The sequence below is a fragment of the Macrotis lagotis genome, chromosome 5 (assembly GCF_037893015.1).
Source record: "Macrotis lagotis isolate mMagLag1 chromosome 5, bilby.v1.9.chrom.fasta, whole genome shotgun sequence".
In the NCBI taxonomy this organism is placed as follows: domain Eukaryota; kingdom Metazoa; phylum Chordata; class Mammalia; order Peramelemorphia; family Peramelidae; genus Macrotis; species Macrotis lagotis.
The window spans coordinates 242,004,853-242,025,510 of record NC_133662.1 but is presented as its reverse complement, the minus strand read 5'-3'; the positions used below and the strand labels follow the sequence as shown (position 1 = coordinate 242,025,510).

At 42.8% G+C, this 20,658-nt stretch overlaps 1 protein-coding gene and 1 long non-coding RNA gene across 2 annotated transcripts in view; one reads left to right on the top strand and one right to left on the bottom strand.

Annotated features, from left to right (window-relative positions):
• NXN (nucleoredoxin) overlaps window positions 1-758 on the bottom strand; it is a 168,847-nt gene extending 168,089 nt beyond the window's left edge. Inside the window, exon 1 of the mRNA XM_074189150.1 lies at window positions 346-758. Coding sequence (XP_074045251.1) covers window positions 346-720 — 375 coding nt within the window. The 5' untranslated portion in view covers window positions 721-758. The remainder of the gene's footprint in view (window positions 1-345) is intronic.
• A 600-nt stretch (window positions 759-1,358) lies between these two features.
• LOC141488784 (uncharacterized) lies at window positions 1,359-18,897 on the top strand. The gene is made up of 4 exons (XR_012468788.1): window positions 1,359-2,532; window positions 13,705-13,792; window positions 14,878-14,955; window positions 17,393-18,897. It is a non-coding gene; the product is annotated as an uncharacterized LOC141488784 (long non-coding RNA).
• Window positions 18,898-20,658: the final 1,761 nt, after the last annotated feature.

Below are 20,658 nucleotides of genomic sequence, written 5' to 3'. Positions count from 1 at the left end.
TGGCAGGGGCCGAAGGCGTGGGGGGCCGCTCACGCCGGGCAGCCCGAGTTCGGCCGCGTCAACGTGGTCGGGGTGGGAAAGGCCCGGGGCAGGGGGCGAGGCCGGCCCGGGAGGATCCTCCTCACCTCGAGCCGCGGCCCCGGGGCGCCGGGAGCGGGGTCTGGGCGCCCGGGGCCAAGCCGGCCCGGCTCGGGAAGCCGCGGCCCCGGCAGCCGGGGGCGGGGCGCGGGTGTCAAACTTTGTTGGCCGCCTGCTTCGCGGGGAGCCCCGGAGCCCCGGCGCGGAGAGCGCGGCTGCGGGCCGGCGGGGGCCGGGGCCGGGGCCGGGGCCGGGGCCGGGGCTCACCTTCCGGTGCTTCTCCTTGTAGGGCAGCGCCAGCCACGGCATGTCCCGCACGAACTCCTGCCACTGCTGCTGGTCCTGGTCCGAGGACACGAAGACGATCTCCAGGCGGCGGCGCGGCTCGGGCTCGGGCTCGGCGGCCCCGGCCCCGGCCCCGGCCCCGGCCCCGGCGGCTCCCGGGCCCGGCGCGTCCCCCCGCAGGCGGCCGTAGAAGGCGGCCAGGCTGGCGCCGAGCTGCGCGCAGGGGGCGCTGAGGCTGCAGCCGAAGTAGAGCCCGAGCAGCGAGAGCCCGCGGGCGGCCAGCGAGTGCACGTCCACCTCCTCGCCGCCGCCGGCCACCAGCTTCTCGCCCAGCAGCTCCAGCAGGAAGCCCGACATCCTGGCTCCGGCCCGGCCCCGGCCCCGGCCCCGGCCCCGGCTGCCGCCGCCCGGCCGCGTCCCAGCCTGCGCCGCGCACAACAGCGGGCAGCCCGGCGCGCAGGCGGCAGAGGCGGCCCCGAGAGCCGCCCGCCCCGCCCCCACGCCGCCGCCGCCGCCCCGCTGCCCCGCGGGGCCGCCAGGGGGCTCCGTGGGGCCCCGGCGGCGCCCGCTGCCCGGGCCGGCGGCGGGGGCGGGGCGGGGCCCCGAGGCCGCGGCCCGGGTCCCCCCGAGGCGGCGGCCCGGGTCCCCCCGAGGCGGCGGCCCGGGTCCCCCCGAGGCGGCGGCCCGGGTCCCCCCGAGGCGGCGGCCCGGGTCCCCCCGAGGCGGCGGCCCGGGTCCCCCCGAGGCGGCGGCCCGGGTCCCCCCGAGGCGGCGGCCCGGGTCCCCCCGAGGCGGCGGCCCGGGTCCCCCCGAGGCGGCGGCCCGGGTCCCCCCGAGGCCGCGGCCCGGGTCCCCCCGAGGCCGCGGCCCGGGTCCCCCCGAGGCCGCGGCCCGGGTCCCCCCGAGGCCGCGGCCCAGGTCCGAGAGTGCGAAGCCAGCCCCGGTTCCCGGCCCGGCGCCCCTGGCCTCGGCCTCCCTCCTCTGCCATGGCGGGGGCTGGTGCTTCGCGCAGGCCGGTGTGGGGCCGCAGGGCAAGCGACTGCTCAGCGGAGCCCTGGGGGGTCGCTGCTCTCCGTGCCCCACTCTGGAACATTCGTCCGGTTCCAGAGTGTTCTAGATTGAGAGGGGAAGAGACCTGGAGGCCATCCAGCCTGCCTCACCCATCGCCCAGATGGTGAAACCGAGGTCGGGGTGACCTGCTCAGGGCCTCCGGGCTGCCGACACCATCAGCTCCCCCCAGACTGCCTTTTCCTCTTCATTTCCTCTTCACTTCCAGAATTCCCAGTTCTCTATCCAAGTTTCTTTCCCATGATACGCCCATTGCCGCACTCCACCAATCGTCTTGCATTCAACCTCTCCATCCTCACAAGATCTCCTTCCTTCCCTCCCTTCCCATCCCCTTGCCCCCACCAGCCCAACGTCCCTTTCTTTCTCCACAGCCTCTCCATCCTTCAAAGCCAAGTTCCATTTCCCTAGGCACTAGAAGGAAAGAAACGTTAGAAACTTCTAGCAAGGCTCCTTCAGGACCAGAGCGCTACAGTGACTTGGCCAGAAATCTCAAACGGGGGTGGCAAAGCCACATTCAAATGCGGGTCCTCCAACTGCAAAGTGAAGAAGACCTGTCTACTCTTTTCCACGAAGTCTAAACTAGCAGTTATGTTCCACATGGGTGTCTCTCCTTTAACTCCTACTTTATTTCTGGTCGTTACCATACAACTGATACTGTTACATCTGTTCAGATTCTAATGCTGTCAGATGCCTAAACCCAATTTGCCAACTACATTATAATGATGATGATGGTGGTGGTGTTTGTCATTCATCCTCAAAGAAGACCATGACACCAGGAATATGATGCCATGACAAGAACATGAATCAAATTTGACTGAGGGGGTTGCCGTGCTAAGCCACCAACCTTGCTTTCTCTTCTAGAATCATCTGGACCCAGTGGCCTGATATGAATCAGAACGACTAGAGGTGGCCCTGGACGAGAGGACATCAGGGTTAAGTGACCTGCCCAAGGTCACACAGCTAATATGTATCAAGTGTCTGAGGCAGCTAGGTGGAAGAATGGCTCCAGCACCTGACCTGGAGTCAAGGGGACCTGAGATTGTAATCTTGGAGCTAGGAACAGTGCCATACTCTATGTCCTTCATCCCCCTCAACTACTCCGTAAGTATTTGAGTTGACTGAATGTATCTGGATCTACCCTTTGGTGTGACAGGCCAACAGTTTCAGAGCAAGTGAGTGGTATATTTTGATCAAGAAAGAGGGTCAAGAAAAAGTGGTCATCTCACCAAAATCTTATGCTCAAGATACCACATCATTTTTTATGAACACCTAAATGATACCAAATGGCACCACTACTTGTAACAGGCTGGGCATGAAATAATGATAATAATTCCTATATAGTCTCTGTGATTCAGAATTACTAGGCCAGTATGCAAAAGATCCAGATGATCCTCATTTTTCAGAGGAGAAAACCAAGGGCCCCAGAGTGGCAGAATAATTTGTAGAGTGCTACAGAAGTAGTAAATAACGATTTACGTTTGAACCTAGGTCCTTTTACTCAAAATCCAGTGCCCTTTCCACTACAATAGGTTAGGGATATCTGGATTCAGCCTAAATGTTCAGATGCAAGATCACAGCTGCAAAACACGGGGACACCTCTAACCTTAGCTTCGTAAACCGGGAGAGCCCAGGAGTAGAGGGAGAGTAAAACTCGTTTATTGGACTCTATCGCCATCTAGTGGACGAAGCCCTGAACAAATGTCTACATTCCAAAATCCAGTACGAAAACAAGATCCTGACTAGTGCCAAGCAGAATATTTTGATTTTCTATAGTGGCTTTCCACCAACAATCTTAAAATGCTTTACAGGAGCTAATTTAAGCCTCAGAACATAACCACAAGTTTCTGGCATAGCAATGAAAATTCAGGGCTAAGATTCTCAATTTTTTTTATTGTAGAACAAGGCAGTACGTAGATTTTCAGTTCAGTAAAATGTTACTACATAAACCCCAGGAAAGTTTGAAGGGAAAGCCAAGAGGAGAGGAACAATATAAATATATATGTATGTATATATATATATATATATATATATATATATATATATATATACACACACATACAAGTTATGTCTCCTTACTTTGCCCTTTGCCCCTAGTACTATTGCTCATTCTGCATCTTTGGATAAAGGGTTGCCTCTATAATTACAATGAGTAACACTGCTCAAACAGCACAGATGGGTTTACATGTTAGTTGCCCACTACAGTGACAATATTAACTATTACTGCTTAATTACACATAGATATGTATGTATGTGTGTATTTGCATAAATAGATGAAGTGTTGGGTTTTAATTAAATCACTGAGATGTTCATACCACATGCCTAAAGGTTCCTGAATGTCCAAAAATGTTTCTATGTATGTGTAGGAATGCTGCAGTTTTTTTTTTTATCAAAACATTTATTGGGGCAGCTGGGTGGTGTAGTAGATAGAGCACCAGCCCAGGAGTTAGGTGTACCTGAGTTCAAATCCTGCCTCAGACACTTAATAATTACCTGGTTGTGTGGCCTTGGACAAGCCACTTAACCCCATTGCCTTGCAAAACCCTAAAAAAACCCCAAAAATATTTACTAAACCCTTATTGGCATGTTATGTCTTAAGTACCATTTGAAGCATATAAACTTTATATGCTTTTAAACATATAGCTTTAAACTCTAGAGCTCACAGATACATAAATACTGTAAGCATTTACATTACATGTCAGGAAAAAGGCAAGTCCATTTAGCTGGAATGGTAAGAGAAGAGGGCATCATGGAATTTGCAAGTTCAGGCAAAATAGTGAACTCATGATTATACTGCTTCCCTTGGGTAGTGCCAGTGGTGTAGTAGGGGCAAATGTGAAATAAAATGTGTGTGTGTGTGTGTGTGTGTGTGTGTGTGTGTGTGTGTGTGTGTGTCCAACACTTCACTTTTACTACTTTAGAGGAAAGCACTTTCCCCTGGAGTATGTCCAAACCAGCATCTGGCACCTGGAAAAGTGAGAGTTTGAGCCTACTACACATGAAATAAAAATCAGTGTAAATAAAATTTAGAGAATCACTGGTAAAGCAGATTTTGGTTTGAAGCCAAGTGTACCAGCTGCCTTTTAAATTGGTGTGGAAAGGGGAATTTCCAATGGAAATGATTCCAGAATCATAATACTAGTGAGTGCTTATTAGAAAAAGTAGTCCAATGAGGCCAGTTTAGCTTCCTAGAATAATAGTTGACATCCCTTGAATTATGGAGACCACTCAAACTTTCTGTGTATCAAAAGACCAATTGCAATAGAATGTCCCTCCTAGCATTTAGCAAATTATTCATACTGGTCACTCAGGCATATTATTACTGCTCATAAATTTATGACTTACAGCATGTTTGGCACAATACGGAAATTAATAATTACATTTACAGAGCACATTGCTCCCTCACAACAACCTTGTGAGAGTGCAGACATTATTATTCCCATTTTTCTGATAAGGAAACAGATTCATAGAGGTTAAGTGACTTGTTCAGAGTCATGGCAGAAGGGCAGCTCCAAACTGGTTCTTTGAATTCAAATCTAGGATGCTTTCCACTAGCCCTTTCCTCTAGTAAACCAGATGGTTTCTTCCAGTTGTAGGGCACTACACTCAAAGGCATATAAAATCTTATGTGCAGTGTAAAACATGCACACACACGCCACATGTATAGTCATTCTTTTTTTAAAATTATAGGTTAAATCCTATTATAATAAAGATTTCTATATCTCAGAAGTATTCTATACCATATACCACAATAAGCACAAAATGGATATATGGCTTGAATAAAAATTTCATACACAAAAATAATTCAAAGAGAATAGGATCAGGCATCTTTCATAGCTATGGTTAGGGGAAGAGTTCTCAAGCAAACAAGGAAAAAAAGCAGTAACAAAAAATAAACGGATAATTTCCATTACAAGAAATTGAAAAGGTTTTGAACAAAATGAATGACATTAAGATTAGAAATGAAGTTGGTGAGTGAGAAAAATCTTTTTATCAAATATCTCTGCTAAAGATCTGAAAATTTCAGATTTACTGGAAATTAACACAGATAAGATCAAATGCTATTTCCCAGTGGATAATTAGTGAGAGGTTATGAACAGTTATCAAAAGAACAATTACAAACTATTAATAGCCAAACAAATTATTGTTCTAAATGGCTAATAAGAGAAATGAAAATCAAGACAACTGAAGTTTTACTTTACATCCAGTAAATTGACAAAGATGACGAAAGAAGGAAATAGAGAATGCTAAAATAGCTGAGGAAAGGAAGGCATACTAATATACTTTTTTTTTTAAGTTTTTTGCAAGGCAAATGGGGTTAAGTGGCTTGCCCAAGGCCACACAGCTAGGTAATTATTAAGTGTCTGAGGCCAGATTTTAACTCAGATACTCCTGACTCCAGGGTCAGTGCTCTATCTACTGCGCCACCTAGCTGCCCCCATCCTAATATACTCTTCATGGAATTGTGAGTTTCAGTATAAAACATATATGTGAAAAAAATAAGATAAAACATATATGTGTGGATACATATAAGTATATAAATCTGTGTATGTTTATGAGTATATTTTAAGTGACTAAAATGTTCATATTTACTGATCCCACTTCTTCCCAAGGAAGTAAAAACCAGAAATAAAGGTCTCAGATAAATGAAGATATTAATAGCATCACTCTGTAGTATAAAAGAGCTAAAAAAAAAAGATGCCTATCATTTGAAAAATGTCTAAAGAAATTATGACATATGAATGGAATGGAATATTGCTGTGCCACAAGAAATGATGAATATAGGGCTTTCAGAAAAGCCTGTGAAGACATATGATGTGACACAGAATGAAACAGAAGGAAAATAGAATACAAAATGACTACAACAGGATAAATAAAAAGAACAAAACAATGAAAAAGAATGCTAGGTAATTAACATGGCCAAGTCTCTTAGCTTTAGAAAAAAGACCATGTATCTCATTTCTTTTCAGAGATGGAAGAATATGGGCATTGCTTGTTATATATATTGTCAGACTTAATTGAACTGGTTTTGCCGAGCAAGTCTTTTTTCCTCTTTTTTTGAATTTTTTGTTAAAATAAATGATTCATTGGGTAGTTGAGCAAGGAGGAATATATTAGTAAATGAATATATCAGTAAAAAAAAAAATCAAAAATTTAAAATACTTATTTCCAAATCCTCCTTAGGCAGCTAGGTGGCACTGCAGAGAGGGTGATGGAATTAGGAAGCTTCTATTTCCTGAGTTCAAATCTGCCCTCAGACACTTGCTAGTTGTGTGTGATTCTGGGCAAGTCACTTTACCCTTTTTGCCTCACGCTCATCTGCCAAATAAGGTGGTGAAGGAAATGGCAAACTAGTCTAGTATCTTTGCCAAGAAAACCTCAAATGAGGCCATAAAGACTTGGACACATCTAAAGAACAACAACAAAATCCTAGCTACTGTCCCACTTATTTGAAATATTTGATTCAACAATATTAAAGAATCATTCAAAATATCTGAACATCTCCTTAGAGTGGCAGGATAGGAATTGAACCTGTGATCTCCTTGAATAGGTAAAGTACTTGGTACACCAAGTGCTTTAAAAATGTTAGTTGAGGAGGGGCAGAACCAAGGGGCAGCACCAGGCACAAGGACAGGATTTCCTAGGAGTTCTCTTCCAAAATATTCCCAAAACCTTAAAATTAGGATTCTAACTAAATTTGAGAGACAGAACCCACAGAAAGATCCAGTAAGGCAATTTTCCAACCCAAGGTAACCTGGAAGAGGTTATGAAGGCTCTGTTCCACGGGGTTGGAGGGGACAGCAGTTGCAGCCAGGATTACTGTAGGAGCAAAGGAGCTCTAGCCTTAGGGTAACAGCCCGCAGGGTGCCTGGTCCCCTGGGAGTGCTGGCTTGTGGAAGCAGAAGCAGTTTCCAGACCTGCCAACCCAGGGAACACCAAGCACAATCTGGAATATCAGTGGGGAAACTCTGCCAGAGTGAGCATGAGACCAGGTCAGTATGACCCTCAGCTCAGCTCTCGGCACAGCCCAGTCCTGGGAAATGAAAACAGGCCCACTGAACCCCCCCAGCAGTGTCAGCTCAGTACCTGCTCCCAGAGCGCTCAGCCCACAGAAGGTAAGGGGGTGGGAGTAGACTCTCAAGGTCTCCCCTCTGTCCCTGGGACAGGACTCTGGTGCTTCGTCCATACTCAGATCCAGGTCACAGTCTGAGCATCCATACTACCATAGTGGAACAGAGACACTCCTCACAGCTCCAGGGCAGAGGGGTGTGATTGTGGCCATCCACAGACCAGAGCACAGAACAGAAGAACAGAAGGAACTGAAGTCCTTGTGGGGGTGTCCCAACAATAACTCAAAAGCTCAGGAAGCACCCCAAAACCAGGGCACAGGCTGGAGGAAATGAGTAAACAGAAAAAAAGAAACCTGACCAAAGACAATTACTTTGGTCCCACAGAGGATCAAAACACACATTCAGAAGATGATAAAATCAAAACTTCTGTATCCGAAGCCTCCAAGAAAAATAGGGAGGTAGGCTCAGGCTATGACAGAGCTAAAAAAAAAATTTTGCAAATCAGGTAAGGAAGGTGGAGGAAAAATTGAGAAGAGAAATGAGAGCAATGCAGAAAAACCATGAAAACCAAGTCAGCAGCTTAGTCAAGGAGATCCAAAAAATGCTGAAGGAAACAACATATTAAAAACCAGTTAGGTTAGATGCAAAAGCAGTCCAAAAAGTTAATGCAGAGAAGAATACCTTAAAAAGCAAAATTGGACAGACGGAAAAGGAGATAAGAAAGCTCTCTGAAGAAAACAACTCCTTCAAAAGTAGAAATGAAGCTAATGGAAGATGATGACTGTGAGGAATCAAGGAAACAATAAAACAATTCCAAAAAAATGAAAAACTAGAAGAAAATGTGAAATATCTCATTGGAAAAACAACTGACCTAGAGAACAGATCTAGAAGCAACAATTTAAAAATTATTGGGCCACCTGAGAGTCATGATCAGGAAAAAAAAGCTTTGACTTCATTTTTTAAAGAATTCCTACAGGAAAATTGTCCTTATATCCCAGAAACAGAGGACAAAATAGAAATTGAGAGAATGCACCATTCTCCTCCTGAAACAGACCCAAAAAAACCAAAACAAAACAACTAAACAACCCAGGAATTATATAGCCAAATTCCAGAACTCCCAAATCTAAGAGAAAATATTACAAGCAGCCAAAATGAAACAATTCAAATATCATGGAGCTACAATCAGGATTACACAGAACTTAGCAGGGCTCATAGGGCTTGGAACATAATATTCCAGGGGGCAAAAGAGCTTGGAATGCAACCAAGAATCAATTACCCAATAAAACTGAACATCCTTTTCTAGGGAAAAAGATGGACATTCAATGAAATAGGGGAATTTCAAATGTTCTTGTTGGAAAAAGTCAGAGCTGAACAGAAAGTTGATCTTCAGGTATAGGACTCAGGTGAAGCAAAGAGAGGGCGGACAAGAAGGGTAAATTATGATGAATTTAATGATGTTGAACTAAGTGTATTCCTGCATGGGAAGATAATACTGATATTACTCATATGAACCTTCTCATTTATTAGAGCAGATGGACCAAGGATGCCAATTATCACCACTAGAAATGTTAGCTTTAGCAATAAGAGAAGAAAAAGAAATCAAAGGAATTAGAATAGGCAATGAGGAAATAAAATTCTCACTCTTTGCAAATGATATGATGATTATACTTAGAGAATCAACCAAAAAACTACTTCATACAATTAACTTTAACAGAGTTGCAGGACTTTAAACCCCACATAAAAATGTTAGTTGATTTGACTCTACCAATGCAGATTGGCATCCAGAGATTGTGGCTTGCCCAAGGTCATAAAACCAGTGTGGTCAGAGGTAGACTTGAGCCTAGGTCTTCTGGCTCTGAGGCTGGCTCATATCCATTATATCGATTGTTCACTTGGTCCTACTCCTTCTCATCTTCTCCAGAAAATTAAATCATTAATCTTCACTTCCCAAAGCCCACTCTCTAACCTTTAACTCCCCATCTATTGATTGCTCTCCTACCTCCTTTAAGACATATCCAGGTCTTCCTCTGCTTAAAAAACCCATTTCCTCTAGCCATCATCCTACAACTTTCCTCTCAAGATCTCTTAAAACCTTATGAGCTAATGCCATCCTCTTGGAGGCTTTTCTGGTCTGCCAAATGCATGGTTAATAAATAGTTTTTTGATTGGCTGCAGACTCAAAAGTGTAATATACACAAAAAAGGACTGAGAGTCAAAGCTATTTCCTTTTCCTCCTTGATTTTACTGAAGGAAAACATGATATAAGCCTCTGTGACAAGAGAGAACTGAAATTTTACTGTGTCATTTTGAGCACAAAGTGGATAGGGTGGAAGCCCTGAGATACACCCAACAGCAACAGGCATGACCTGGATGAAGATCAGAAAGGAGACTAAAAAAGAGTGGTCAGGCAAAAAAAAACAAAACAAAACAAAACTAGATCCAAGATAGAGTTGGGGCATAGAAACACAGAAGAGAGTATCAAGAAAAATATGTCTAAAAGCATGGGGTTTGAAAAATAGCCATTGCATTTGGTAACTTTAGAGAAGTTTTTGTAAAATTCATTAGGTAGGGGCAGCTAGGTGGTTCAGTGAATAGAGCACAGGCCCTGGAGGCAGGAGTACTTGATTTCAAATGGGCCTCAGACACTTAATAATTACCTAGCTGTTTGGCCTTGGGCAAGCCATTTAACCCAATTGTCTTGCAAAAACCTAAAAAAAAATTCATTAGGTAGAGAATTAAAATGACTGAGAGAAAAGAAAGTGGAAGTACTTATTGCAGAGGGTCTTTTCAAAAAGTTTAGACAAAAAAGGGAGAAGAGATATGGGAATTACAATTAGTTTAGATTATTTGAGGATGGGAGAGTCATGAATATATTTCTAGGGAGTAGGAAAGCAGCCAGTAGAAAGAAATTGAAGAAGAGTGAGGAGGAGAAAATGAAGGAAAGGGCAATCTGCTGAAGATGAGGTAGAATAGGATAATTTTTGTATGTAGAGTAGTTTGCCTTGGCAAGAAGGGCCACCTCCATGCCCATCAATTGGGGAATGGCTGAACAATTTGTGGTATATAATTTGCTGGTGTACTATTGTCTGTAAGAAATCATGAGCAATGAAGTGGTGCATTTGTTTCTTTTTTTAAAAAAAAAAGATTTTTCAAGGCAATGGGATTAAGTGGCTTGCCCAAGGCCACATAGCTAGATAATTTATTAAGTGTCTGAGGTTGGATTTGAACTCAGGTACTCCTGACTCCAAGGTCAGTGCTCTATCCACAGTACCACCTAGCTGCCCCAAAGTGGTACATTCATGAGTGATGACAAGATAAAAAATATTGCCTTCCTTGTGCGTGGTTCAGGTTGGGGTAGAAACATAAGTCACATGAAATGCTTGAGCTGAGAAAGTATGAGGTTAAGTTGCTTGATGGAGTATCCCTATGTATGTTGATAGTGGAGGAATTGAGAAGAGAAAGGTGGAGTTAGGCTCTGAACAGATTGGTGAAAGACAAGAAGTGTTCTAGAGGTATGCTGATAACTGCTATACAACTACAAGTCAATGTGTTTTAATTAAGTCCCTGCTGTGAGCAAGGCTTTACTATGGAAAATACAATTATATCTACATGTTCTTTCAGGAGAAAGGTACATTCCAAGAACTTACTTTGTTTTCAGAACTTTCATTACTTGAGTAAAAATATCAGAAGGGAACATTCTTATATAATATGGGTCACACTGAGCATGTGCAGATCTATCCAGTCTGCTTCTGATGTAGCACAGGGATGATTCAGCATCTGGGCACCCTGAAGGCCACAAATTCCCTGGCTATTTCTGACTGAGTGATGACCTGGTGCTGAAAAGCCTTGTCCTGAGGTATATCAGAAAATTCAGAAGACTCCCTTAGACCTCTACCTGATGTCTCCCTTGAAGAATGGCAGAAGGGGAGAGGGCTCTCTTTGAAAAGGAGAACTAGCTTCTGATTAGCTATCTTCTTTCAGTCCTCAAAGTGGCATCATGTCGCCCTGACATTGTCAGTGATGGGTGCAGAAGAGCTGGTCCTTCTCTACCCCCACCCCCTTCTGGAATCAAGGTGACAATACCAAAACTGCTAAAGCAGGAATTCAACTTGACCATGCTTGTGCCCAGATTGTGGCTGTCTTTTAGTTTTTTTGTTTTATGTTTATTTTCCTGAGAATTAATTGAACATCAGCCTCCATTATAAAGATATCCAGATGTGAGGTCGGAGTGGTGCAGAGGTGCATCAGGAAGTGCTGTCTAGCAGCCAGGGACCACCTGTAAAAACAGTGATTGGAGTTGTGTGGAGAGAACTGAGGCAAGAGGAAATGTGGACATGTTCTTCCATGGGATCACAAACTGCTCTTGGATGATGAGATATAGGAATAACTTTCTTTTGAGGGTATTTGTTGTGATCCAGGCATTTCAGTGGTGCTTGACTCTTCATGACCCCACTTGAGATTTTCTTTATAAAGAGACTGGTGTGGTTTTCCATTTCTTTCTCATTTTACAGATAAGGAAACTGAGGCACAAGGGTTAAGTGACTTGCACAGGGTCACACAGGTAATAAGTATCTGAAGCTAGATTTGCACTCATAAAGAAGAGACTTCCTAATTCCAGGTCCAGTCTCTCCATCCACTACACCATTTTATTCTTTCTTGAGGATATAATAAAAGTTATAAGTTAAGTTACTTAATTCTGTTTTTAGTTATTCTGTTAATTCATGCTGTAGGACATTTTTGTCCATTACTATTCCTTTGGTAGAGTGAACAATAACTTAATATATGATATTATACATTGAATACCTTTCTCCTTCCATTTTGGTAAAGTCCTAGACAAATTAAAGTTTGTGGAAGCTTCATGAGTCAGAGTTAAGAAAATAGAGCCTAACCCCTCAGATGCTCCCAGGGTTGAACCTATTTCAGACTATGGACAAAGGTGCACAGATCTGAGGGACCCCTTAGTGGAAGAGGGAATAAGTGGAATATTCCATCCCCTTAGGCTCAGACGAGATTTCTTGATTCTAGAGCAGAATGTCAGAAAAAGTAAAAGTTATAGTAGGCAAATTAGGTGGTACTAAACACAACCACAAATATTCAATGTGATGGAATCTTGGGATAATGATTAGGAAGAGAAGGAACAGATGCACTCAGTCAGAGAGGGAAAGAGAGCTGGTGGGAAGTGGAGTAGGGAAGCCTGTTAGGTTGATTTGGGTTGATTTTAAGTTCTAGAAGAAATAGATCAATTTCTCGACCAACATTTGAACTTTTTCCATAAACTTTACTATAAACATCCCCAGTGGAGCAAAAAAGACAAGACCACCCTTCTAAAATGAATTGCCCCATATCATTCCCAAAGGGCTAATCAGGTTTATTTTAGCTTTATTTTGCCCTATATGTAATTTATAAAAAAGAGAACTAGGCTTTTTGAACAGTCTGCATAATAGGTAAATCCCTTGGCCTCTTTATCTGTAAATCAGACAATCAACTATGAAAGATTTAGCTACAATATCAATATAGCTATAAATATTATATATATATATATATATATATATATATATATATATATATATATATATCAATGTAGTGATCCATAATAAAGAAAGAGAGAACAGAACTGTTGAGGGCAGACTGAAGCACATTTCCCCCCTTAAAACATGACTAACATAGAAGGTATTATATTCTTTGCCTTTTCAATGAGTAGGGGAGGGGTGGTGAAGAAGAGAATTTGGAACTGCAAAAAAAAAAAGATGATTGTTGAGATTGGAGTTCAGATGACTTGGGGATTCTGATAGACATTTAGTAGTTAATTGTATGACCATAGGCAAGTAATTTAACCACAGTGAAACAGTTTCCTTATCTATAAAAATGAGAGGGTTAGACTTGATGGCTTCTAAATTTATTTCCAGCTCTTAATCTATAATCCTATGATTAAAAACTAGAAATAAAATATGTGCTTATAAATTGTGGTTAAGTATGTGTCATAGAATATCACACTACTATAAAAACAATGAATATGAAGAATTCAGAATGGGAAGTATGGGAAGACTTCTATGAACTGATACAAAGTGGAAAACAATATCCATAGTGGGTATAATGTAAATGGAAACAATCAAAAAAGTGAAACTGGATGCTATATAATTATAATGACATAATTTGTATTTTTAAAAAGAATAAGAAAATTGATATCTCTCCCTTCTTTGAATAGGTAGGAGACTAAAGATATAATGAGATATTTTAAAAATATCATTAGACGTTGATGTATCATCCTTGGATCAGACTCTAACATGTCTCAGGTACGGTCTTCTTCCCTCCCCACTCTGTTTCCTTTTGTGAGATTGTAAGTTTCAGGAGAGCAGGGACTTTCTTTTTCTTATTTGTAAACCCAGTACTTGGATTTGCCAAAAACATTATTTTAGGGGCAGCTAGGTGGTGCAGTGGATAGAGTACCAGCTGGAGTCAGGAATACCTGAGTTCAAATCCCACTTCAGACACTTAATAATTGCCTAGCTGTGTGGCCTTGGGCAAGTCATTAACCTCATTTGCCTTGCAAAAACCTAAACTAAATAAACAAATGAACAAATAAATAAATAAAAGGATTATTTTATGAAGAACTCACAAGAGGGTCAGAAAAATTGACACAAAGACCCTCTCAAAGTCTCTCCTGAGAACTTTGGAATTGATTGTGCAGCATGGGAGACACTGGCACCACAAGACCACTCAAAGGAAGTTTAGAGAACCCACCCCACATGTTCCCAAGGGCTATTTGTTTTCTTTTTTAGGCTAAGTGACTTTCCCAAAGTCACACAGTTAGGCAATTATTAAATGTCTGAGGTCACATTTAAACTCAGGTCCTCCTGACTCCAGGGCTGGTGCTCTATCCACTGTGCCACCTAGCTGCCCCCCCCCCCCCCAGGACTATTTGTGTCCAACCTGTGGTAGAGCATCTGAGCTCATGTTGGTCTGATCAGTCACAGTTGGACACATTATACCTTGCTTCTAACATAGTGATGTTGTTTTGGTTCTCTTTGATAACAAAGGACAAGAACCAATTATAGTCAGCACATACCACAGTGTTGTGCACACAGTACGCATTTAATAAATGTTTGTTGACTAATGATTTTTTTATTAAAGATTTTATTTATTTTGAGTTTTACAATTTTCCCCCTAATCTTACTCCCCCCCCCCCCAGAAAGCAATTTGTCAGTCTTTACATTGTTTCCATGGTATACATTGATCCAAATTGAGTGTGATGAGAGAGAAATCATATCTTTAAGGAAGAAACATAAAGTATAAGAGATAACAAGATCAGACAATAAGATATCAGGTTTTTTCCCTAAATTGAAAGTAATAGTCTTTGGTCTTTGTTCAAACTCCACAGCTCTTTATCTGGATACAGATGGTATTCTCCACTGCAGACAGCTCCAAATTGTCCCTGATTGTTGCACTGATGAAATGAGTGAGTCCTTCAAGGTTGATCATCATCCCCATTTTGTTGTTAGGGTGTACAGTGTTTTTCTGGTTCTGCTTGTCTCACTCAGCATCTGACTAATGATTCTTGTTGCTTATTTTTGCTTAACTCCTTTCTCTCCCCTCTTTATTATTCTTTCATAACTCTATTTCTTTTTTCTTTCTTTTTTTTTTTTTTTTTTTTTGGAGATGGCATCCAGGACAGAGATCATTTTTCTTTGTGTTCTGGGAATGATTGAGACTATTGTGAATTCTAAGTCCTTCATACAATTCCCACCCAATGGGAGCTCATGAACTAACCCTGAGGTGGTGGCAGGAGTAGCTGGATGTTGGCTGTAAAGTTATCTTTCTAATTTCTATTTAATTAATTTCTACTTCTTTTGCCAGTTAGATAGATAAATTATATCACTCTAATTACCGTTGATCAGCAGGTCACCTCATTTGCAGAGTGAATGCAGGAAGAACCCTGTTTTGACAATGGCATAGAGAGATTCAGAAAAGTCCAGATCAGAGTCTGGGTCCTCCAATGTGCCAGGTTTTCTCCTAGTTGTGAGAGATGACCTTTAATGAAGTTTCCTCATTAAAAAAACAAAAACCTTATTTGTACAGTTTCGGGGTTTGCCTTGGGAGACAGATTCCCGAGTCCTTAATGTTGTCTACAGTTACTGTAAATGGAATTTCTCTTTTGGTCTCTTGTCCTTGGACTTCGTTATTCATAGATAGAAAGAAAATATTCTTATACACAGGTGGGGAGAATGATGGCTCTTCAGTGAACTTTGAATACATTTTTGTGCACATTCTGGTGAAAATGACCTTCAATGAAATTTCCTTATGAATGCATTTTTATATTCCTTATCAATCTTGTTCACTGGGAGAGAAAAACACTGTCTGGTTCCCATATTCTTGGAACCTGAGGTAATTTAAGAAGGGCTGAACCAATTGTCTGATTAGACATCTCCAAATTTGGTCAAAGGAAATGATGTAGTTTTGTAAATATATCATTTTAAAAGGGAATAGATTAGCTATAAATAATTATGGTAATAAGGGATTGAAAACTTTCTCATAGGATAGAGATTAGTTATAAATAATTAGGATAATGGGGGCGGCTAGGTGGCGTAGTGGATAAAGCACCGGTCCTGGAACCAGGAGTACCTGGGTTCAAATCCAGTCTCAGATACTTAATAATGACCTAGCTGTGTGGCCTTGGGCAAGCCACTTAACCCCTTTTGCCTTGCAAAAAAAAAACCCTAAAAAAATAATTAGGAAAATGAAGATTGAATTTGCTTTGTGTCAGTTGGATAATATTAGCAAAAAGACTGTGAACTTGTCTTACCAGCCAATGGTATAATACAGAATTTAGAAGTAGGATTTTTTTATTACTATAAAAACGACTGTGAGTCTTTGGTATTCAATACTCCTTGGCTGGTGCTGCTTGGCAATGGGGGATTATATCCTTTTTCTTCGAAGAAAAATAAACCCTTTTCTGCTCTCCAACTTAGACTCCAGATTCCTGATTCACACATGGTCAAGGACTCAACCAATTATTAATTACTTTTATCAATTTCCCAAAGGCAGTTTTCCTAATGATCTTAGGCTAAAATGGGTGTCAGAACATTTTGGTGTCTGGGACAAGGCGGGCCTATTGGGCCACGCAGGTCCAGAGAAAGCTTGATCCAGGACAAACACACACACATGGTGACTGGAGACTGGGGATGGCCTGGTAAGAGGAGAGAAAGTGAGGCTAGACCTGTGATGACACCCACATTCTGGAGGTAAGGGCCAGAAAAGGGAGTCTTTTGACTTTACTTCCTACCTCCAGACTGGCAAAGGAAGACAACACCTCATCACAAAGGAAGCAGAAAGGACACATCTGGAAATGAAGATGACCTAAAAGTAAAACGTATAAATAAAATACTGGCTCTTTTTACATGTGCTCAGCTTTGCTCTCTACTGGATTAAATGTTAAATTATCATCTCTCCTCTGCAAATGTAGCCCTACCTGATTTCTTTTCTTTTTTTTTTTTAAGACTTTTGTAAGGCAAATGGGGTTAAGTGGCTTGCCCAAGGCCACACAGCTAGGTAATTATTAAGTGTGTGAGACCAGATTTGAACCCAGGTACTCCTGACTCCAAGGGCGGTGCTTTATCCACTACACCACCTAGCCACCCCTTACCTGATTACAATTTCAGGGAACATGATGCCTTGCTCTACCTGCTCCCTTCTTCCTTTCCCCCTCCCAATTCTTGCCCAGCTTTCCAGTCTTCTTTTGGTTACTGTTTCCCTTTTTGACTTGCAAGCTTCTTGAGGGCATGGGCTGTCTTTCTTTTTTATTAATTGTATCTCTAGTACTTAGTACAGTATCTGACACTTGATAAATACTGATTAAACTAGATTGTTTCATATTCCTAAATTTCTTTCTCTTTCAGACCTGCCAACTCCAAACCATGCTGCCTTCAGTTCTGTCATCATCCCCATCTCTACCCACCCACTCCCACCTCCAAGCCAGCCTCCAAGCTACCACCCATCTCCTCACCAGGCTACCTTCTCTCCACCACTTTCAAGTGCTTGTTTGTTGTTCCCTCTTTAAAATGGAAACTCCTAGAGGACTGGAACCATCCTATCTGCTTCATATATCCTGAGGGCTTAGGACATGGTAAATAAACACTTTATATCTGCCCCAGTTATCTGTCTAACCTCTCAAAGTCACTCATCATAAGTGATACCTGCTTGGATTTTCTTTGAAAAAGTGAAGTTGAGGAAATATTAGAGAAAAATGTTAGGCCAAATATTATTTCCTTCTGTGCTGGCATTGCATATCCTGTGGGCATCTGATTTCCTTTCCATTATTATCTAGAATAACTCCCATTGTGGGCCACCTAGAACCTATATAGGAAAGCTATCCCACCGAAAGGGGTAGTGAGATATAAAGAACTCAATAAAATTCAACTTCTTCACACCTAGGAGGCCCAAAGATTATTCCACCAAAGAGGGGAACTGAACAATAAATTCATGGGATAATAGAAATTACCTCAAATCCTTTTCCTAACACCTCCCTTACCCCTTTCCCAGCATAAATACCTATCCTGCTCTTCTGTAAAAACCTGACCCTATTCCCACCCCCTTTTTAAAAACCCTATTCATTTCTGATTGCAGCTTTTATCAGCCCAGTTGCAAGAGCCTTGCATCAGTCCCAGATTTCTTCATGTTACTCTTTCCCTATGATTTTCACTCCTTGCTGGCTGCTGATTCTGTCTGGTTGCAATCACTTTGCAACTGTCCCTAATTTCTCTAGGTTTTGGTTTGCAGAGGCTGCTGCTGCTGATCAGTCCACTAACCTTCTCTAATTGCCCAACTAAATCTCCATTTCTGTTTACTTTGTTAAAAGAATGAACTTTTTTTGTCCTTAAATACTTCTGGGTTAAGAGCCAGAATTTGTTAATACACATTCTTGAACCCCAAACTAGTCCACACCCCATCTTTTTTTCCTTCATCAGAAGGATTTGAAGCTAAATAATTCACTATGAAGGAAGCAATATAAAATCAGTTCATATCCAATGCAGAAAGAGATGCTCTCTCTTTGTCTTGTGAAGGGAATGAATGAATGGATGCCCACCTGTCCATTAGCACAAAGGTGGTACTATTTTAACTTGAATCTTTACATTCTCATGATCCACATAATGCAGTCATACTCAAACCTCAGAAATCTGGTAGAGTTTATATTATTAATAATAAATTATATAGTTATATATTATTAGAGCTGTAAACAATTTTAATGATTATCTATGTCCAATTCTTTCATTTTACAGGACCAGAAATTAAGGTCCTGAGAAGTTAATGAAATATAGTGGTGGGTAGTAATAATTCCTTTGAGGCCTCACCTTCTTCTCCAACTCAGGAGAAGCCCATCCAGAAGGAATGTAAAATATTTAAATGTGAGCTATTATAAAGATCATTATATGTATATGTATTATAAGTATTTATATGTTTATATAGTGTATATATATGTATAAAGTGTCATTCTTTTGTAAAACATTTTTCTCATGATAACCTTATGAATTAGGCAATGCAGATATTATTGGAAGTTCCTTGTGGAACCTGTTTCAATTTTCTCTGTCTTTTCATTATTAACTGATGAATTTTCTTAGTAAAGGGGTAATATCTTCAATTGAAAGGGTGGAAGGGTTTGGAACTTCCCTTTCAGGAGAGGGAAAGGGGATCAGATGGGGAACCATAAAAGGACTGCCTTTCAGAAGTGAGAGCCAATGAAGTCCAGATATCATCAGTTTGTAGTATACCCAGTCAATTTGGTTATGGACAGCATGGGAGTAGTAACAAGTAGTGAATGGCAGAAGTAATCCAGGGTAGGAGACCTTCAAGAGATGAGTGGTCATGGGATGAGGAGAGAAGGGATTTCAGAATAAAAGAGTGTTTATAGGATGAGACTGAGAAGGGTGGAAAGTGAAATAAGGAGAGGGAATGGCCAGAGAAAGTACTGATGGGGGATTGGAGGTCAGGATATAAGAGAAAAGTAAGTTTAGGAAGGGTAAGGCATAGAAATAGATGGAATGACAGAAGGGGATATAGTCATGCATTGGATAAGTCAGTCTATCTATATGTTCATATATAAATGTATATATGTATATCTAGGTATTTTATACACCTCTTATCTCTTGATCTTTTATTTTATACATCATTTACAAATATTATATATCTATGTATGTTCATAGGAAAAAAGACTCAGAGATATATGTTTACAAATATGGACATACACACACACATATATATGTGCATATGCCTGGATGGGTGTGTGTGTGTGTATTTCTGGAGGTGTGTGTTCCATACGGATACACACACACACACATGCATGTGCATGCGTGCATGTAGACATTCCCAGGCCTTTTATTCCACACACACACGCTTGCACACACCTGCAAATGTACGGACACATTCATGGTGTACCCGTGCCCCCCACACTAGTGCACGTGTGGTCGAGCGTGCATACGCGTGCACACGTGTGGTGACGTGTGTCCATAGGTAGACAGACGTGTGTCTGGGTCTTTTGTTCTGGCCCATGTGACTGTGTGTGCATGCACCCACGCATGGCGTGTAGGTGCATGTGGATGTGTGCCCATGTGTCTATGCAGCCCGCTCCGGGGCTTTCGGTCCATGCACACACGCACGCGGTACGGACACATGGTTGTGCACGTGTGTCCACTTGTTCTCCGCACGCATGTGCACACACGTGTGCATCGTCACGCGTGCACACGTGTAGGCGGCGTGTGGCTCCCCACGGGGGCAGTTTCGAGTGGCTACAGCTTGGCTCCCCCAGGTCGCCCCCCGCCGTCCGGTACCCCAGGCCGACCTGGCGATGCCAGCCCTCCTCACCTTTCCTGGGGGGCCCGGCCCCCCTGCCTTGTCCTCACCCGGACCCTGGAGCCCGGGGTCACGTGGGAAAGCGCGGCAACGGCGCCTCGTGCTGGCGGGAGGGGAGGGAGGAGCTGGGCGCATGCGCGTCCGCCTCGCTCCCGGAGCCCGCCTATCTCCGCCCTTCCTCGAGCGCCCTGCAAAGCGCTCCCAGACCTCTAGGGGGAGAAGTCCACAGGAAGTCTCTCTGGGAAAGGTGTCTCCCAAGTTCGGACTACAGCTCCCGTCGCGCCTCGCGCGGCCGACAACAAGTCAGCGTCCGACTCCT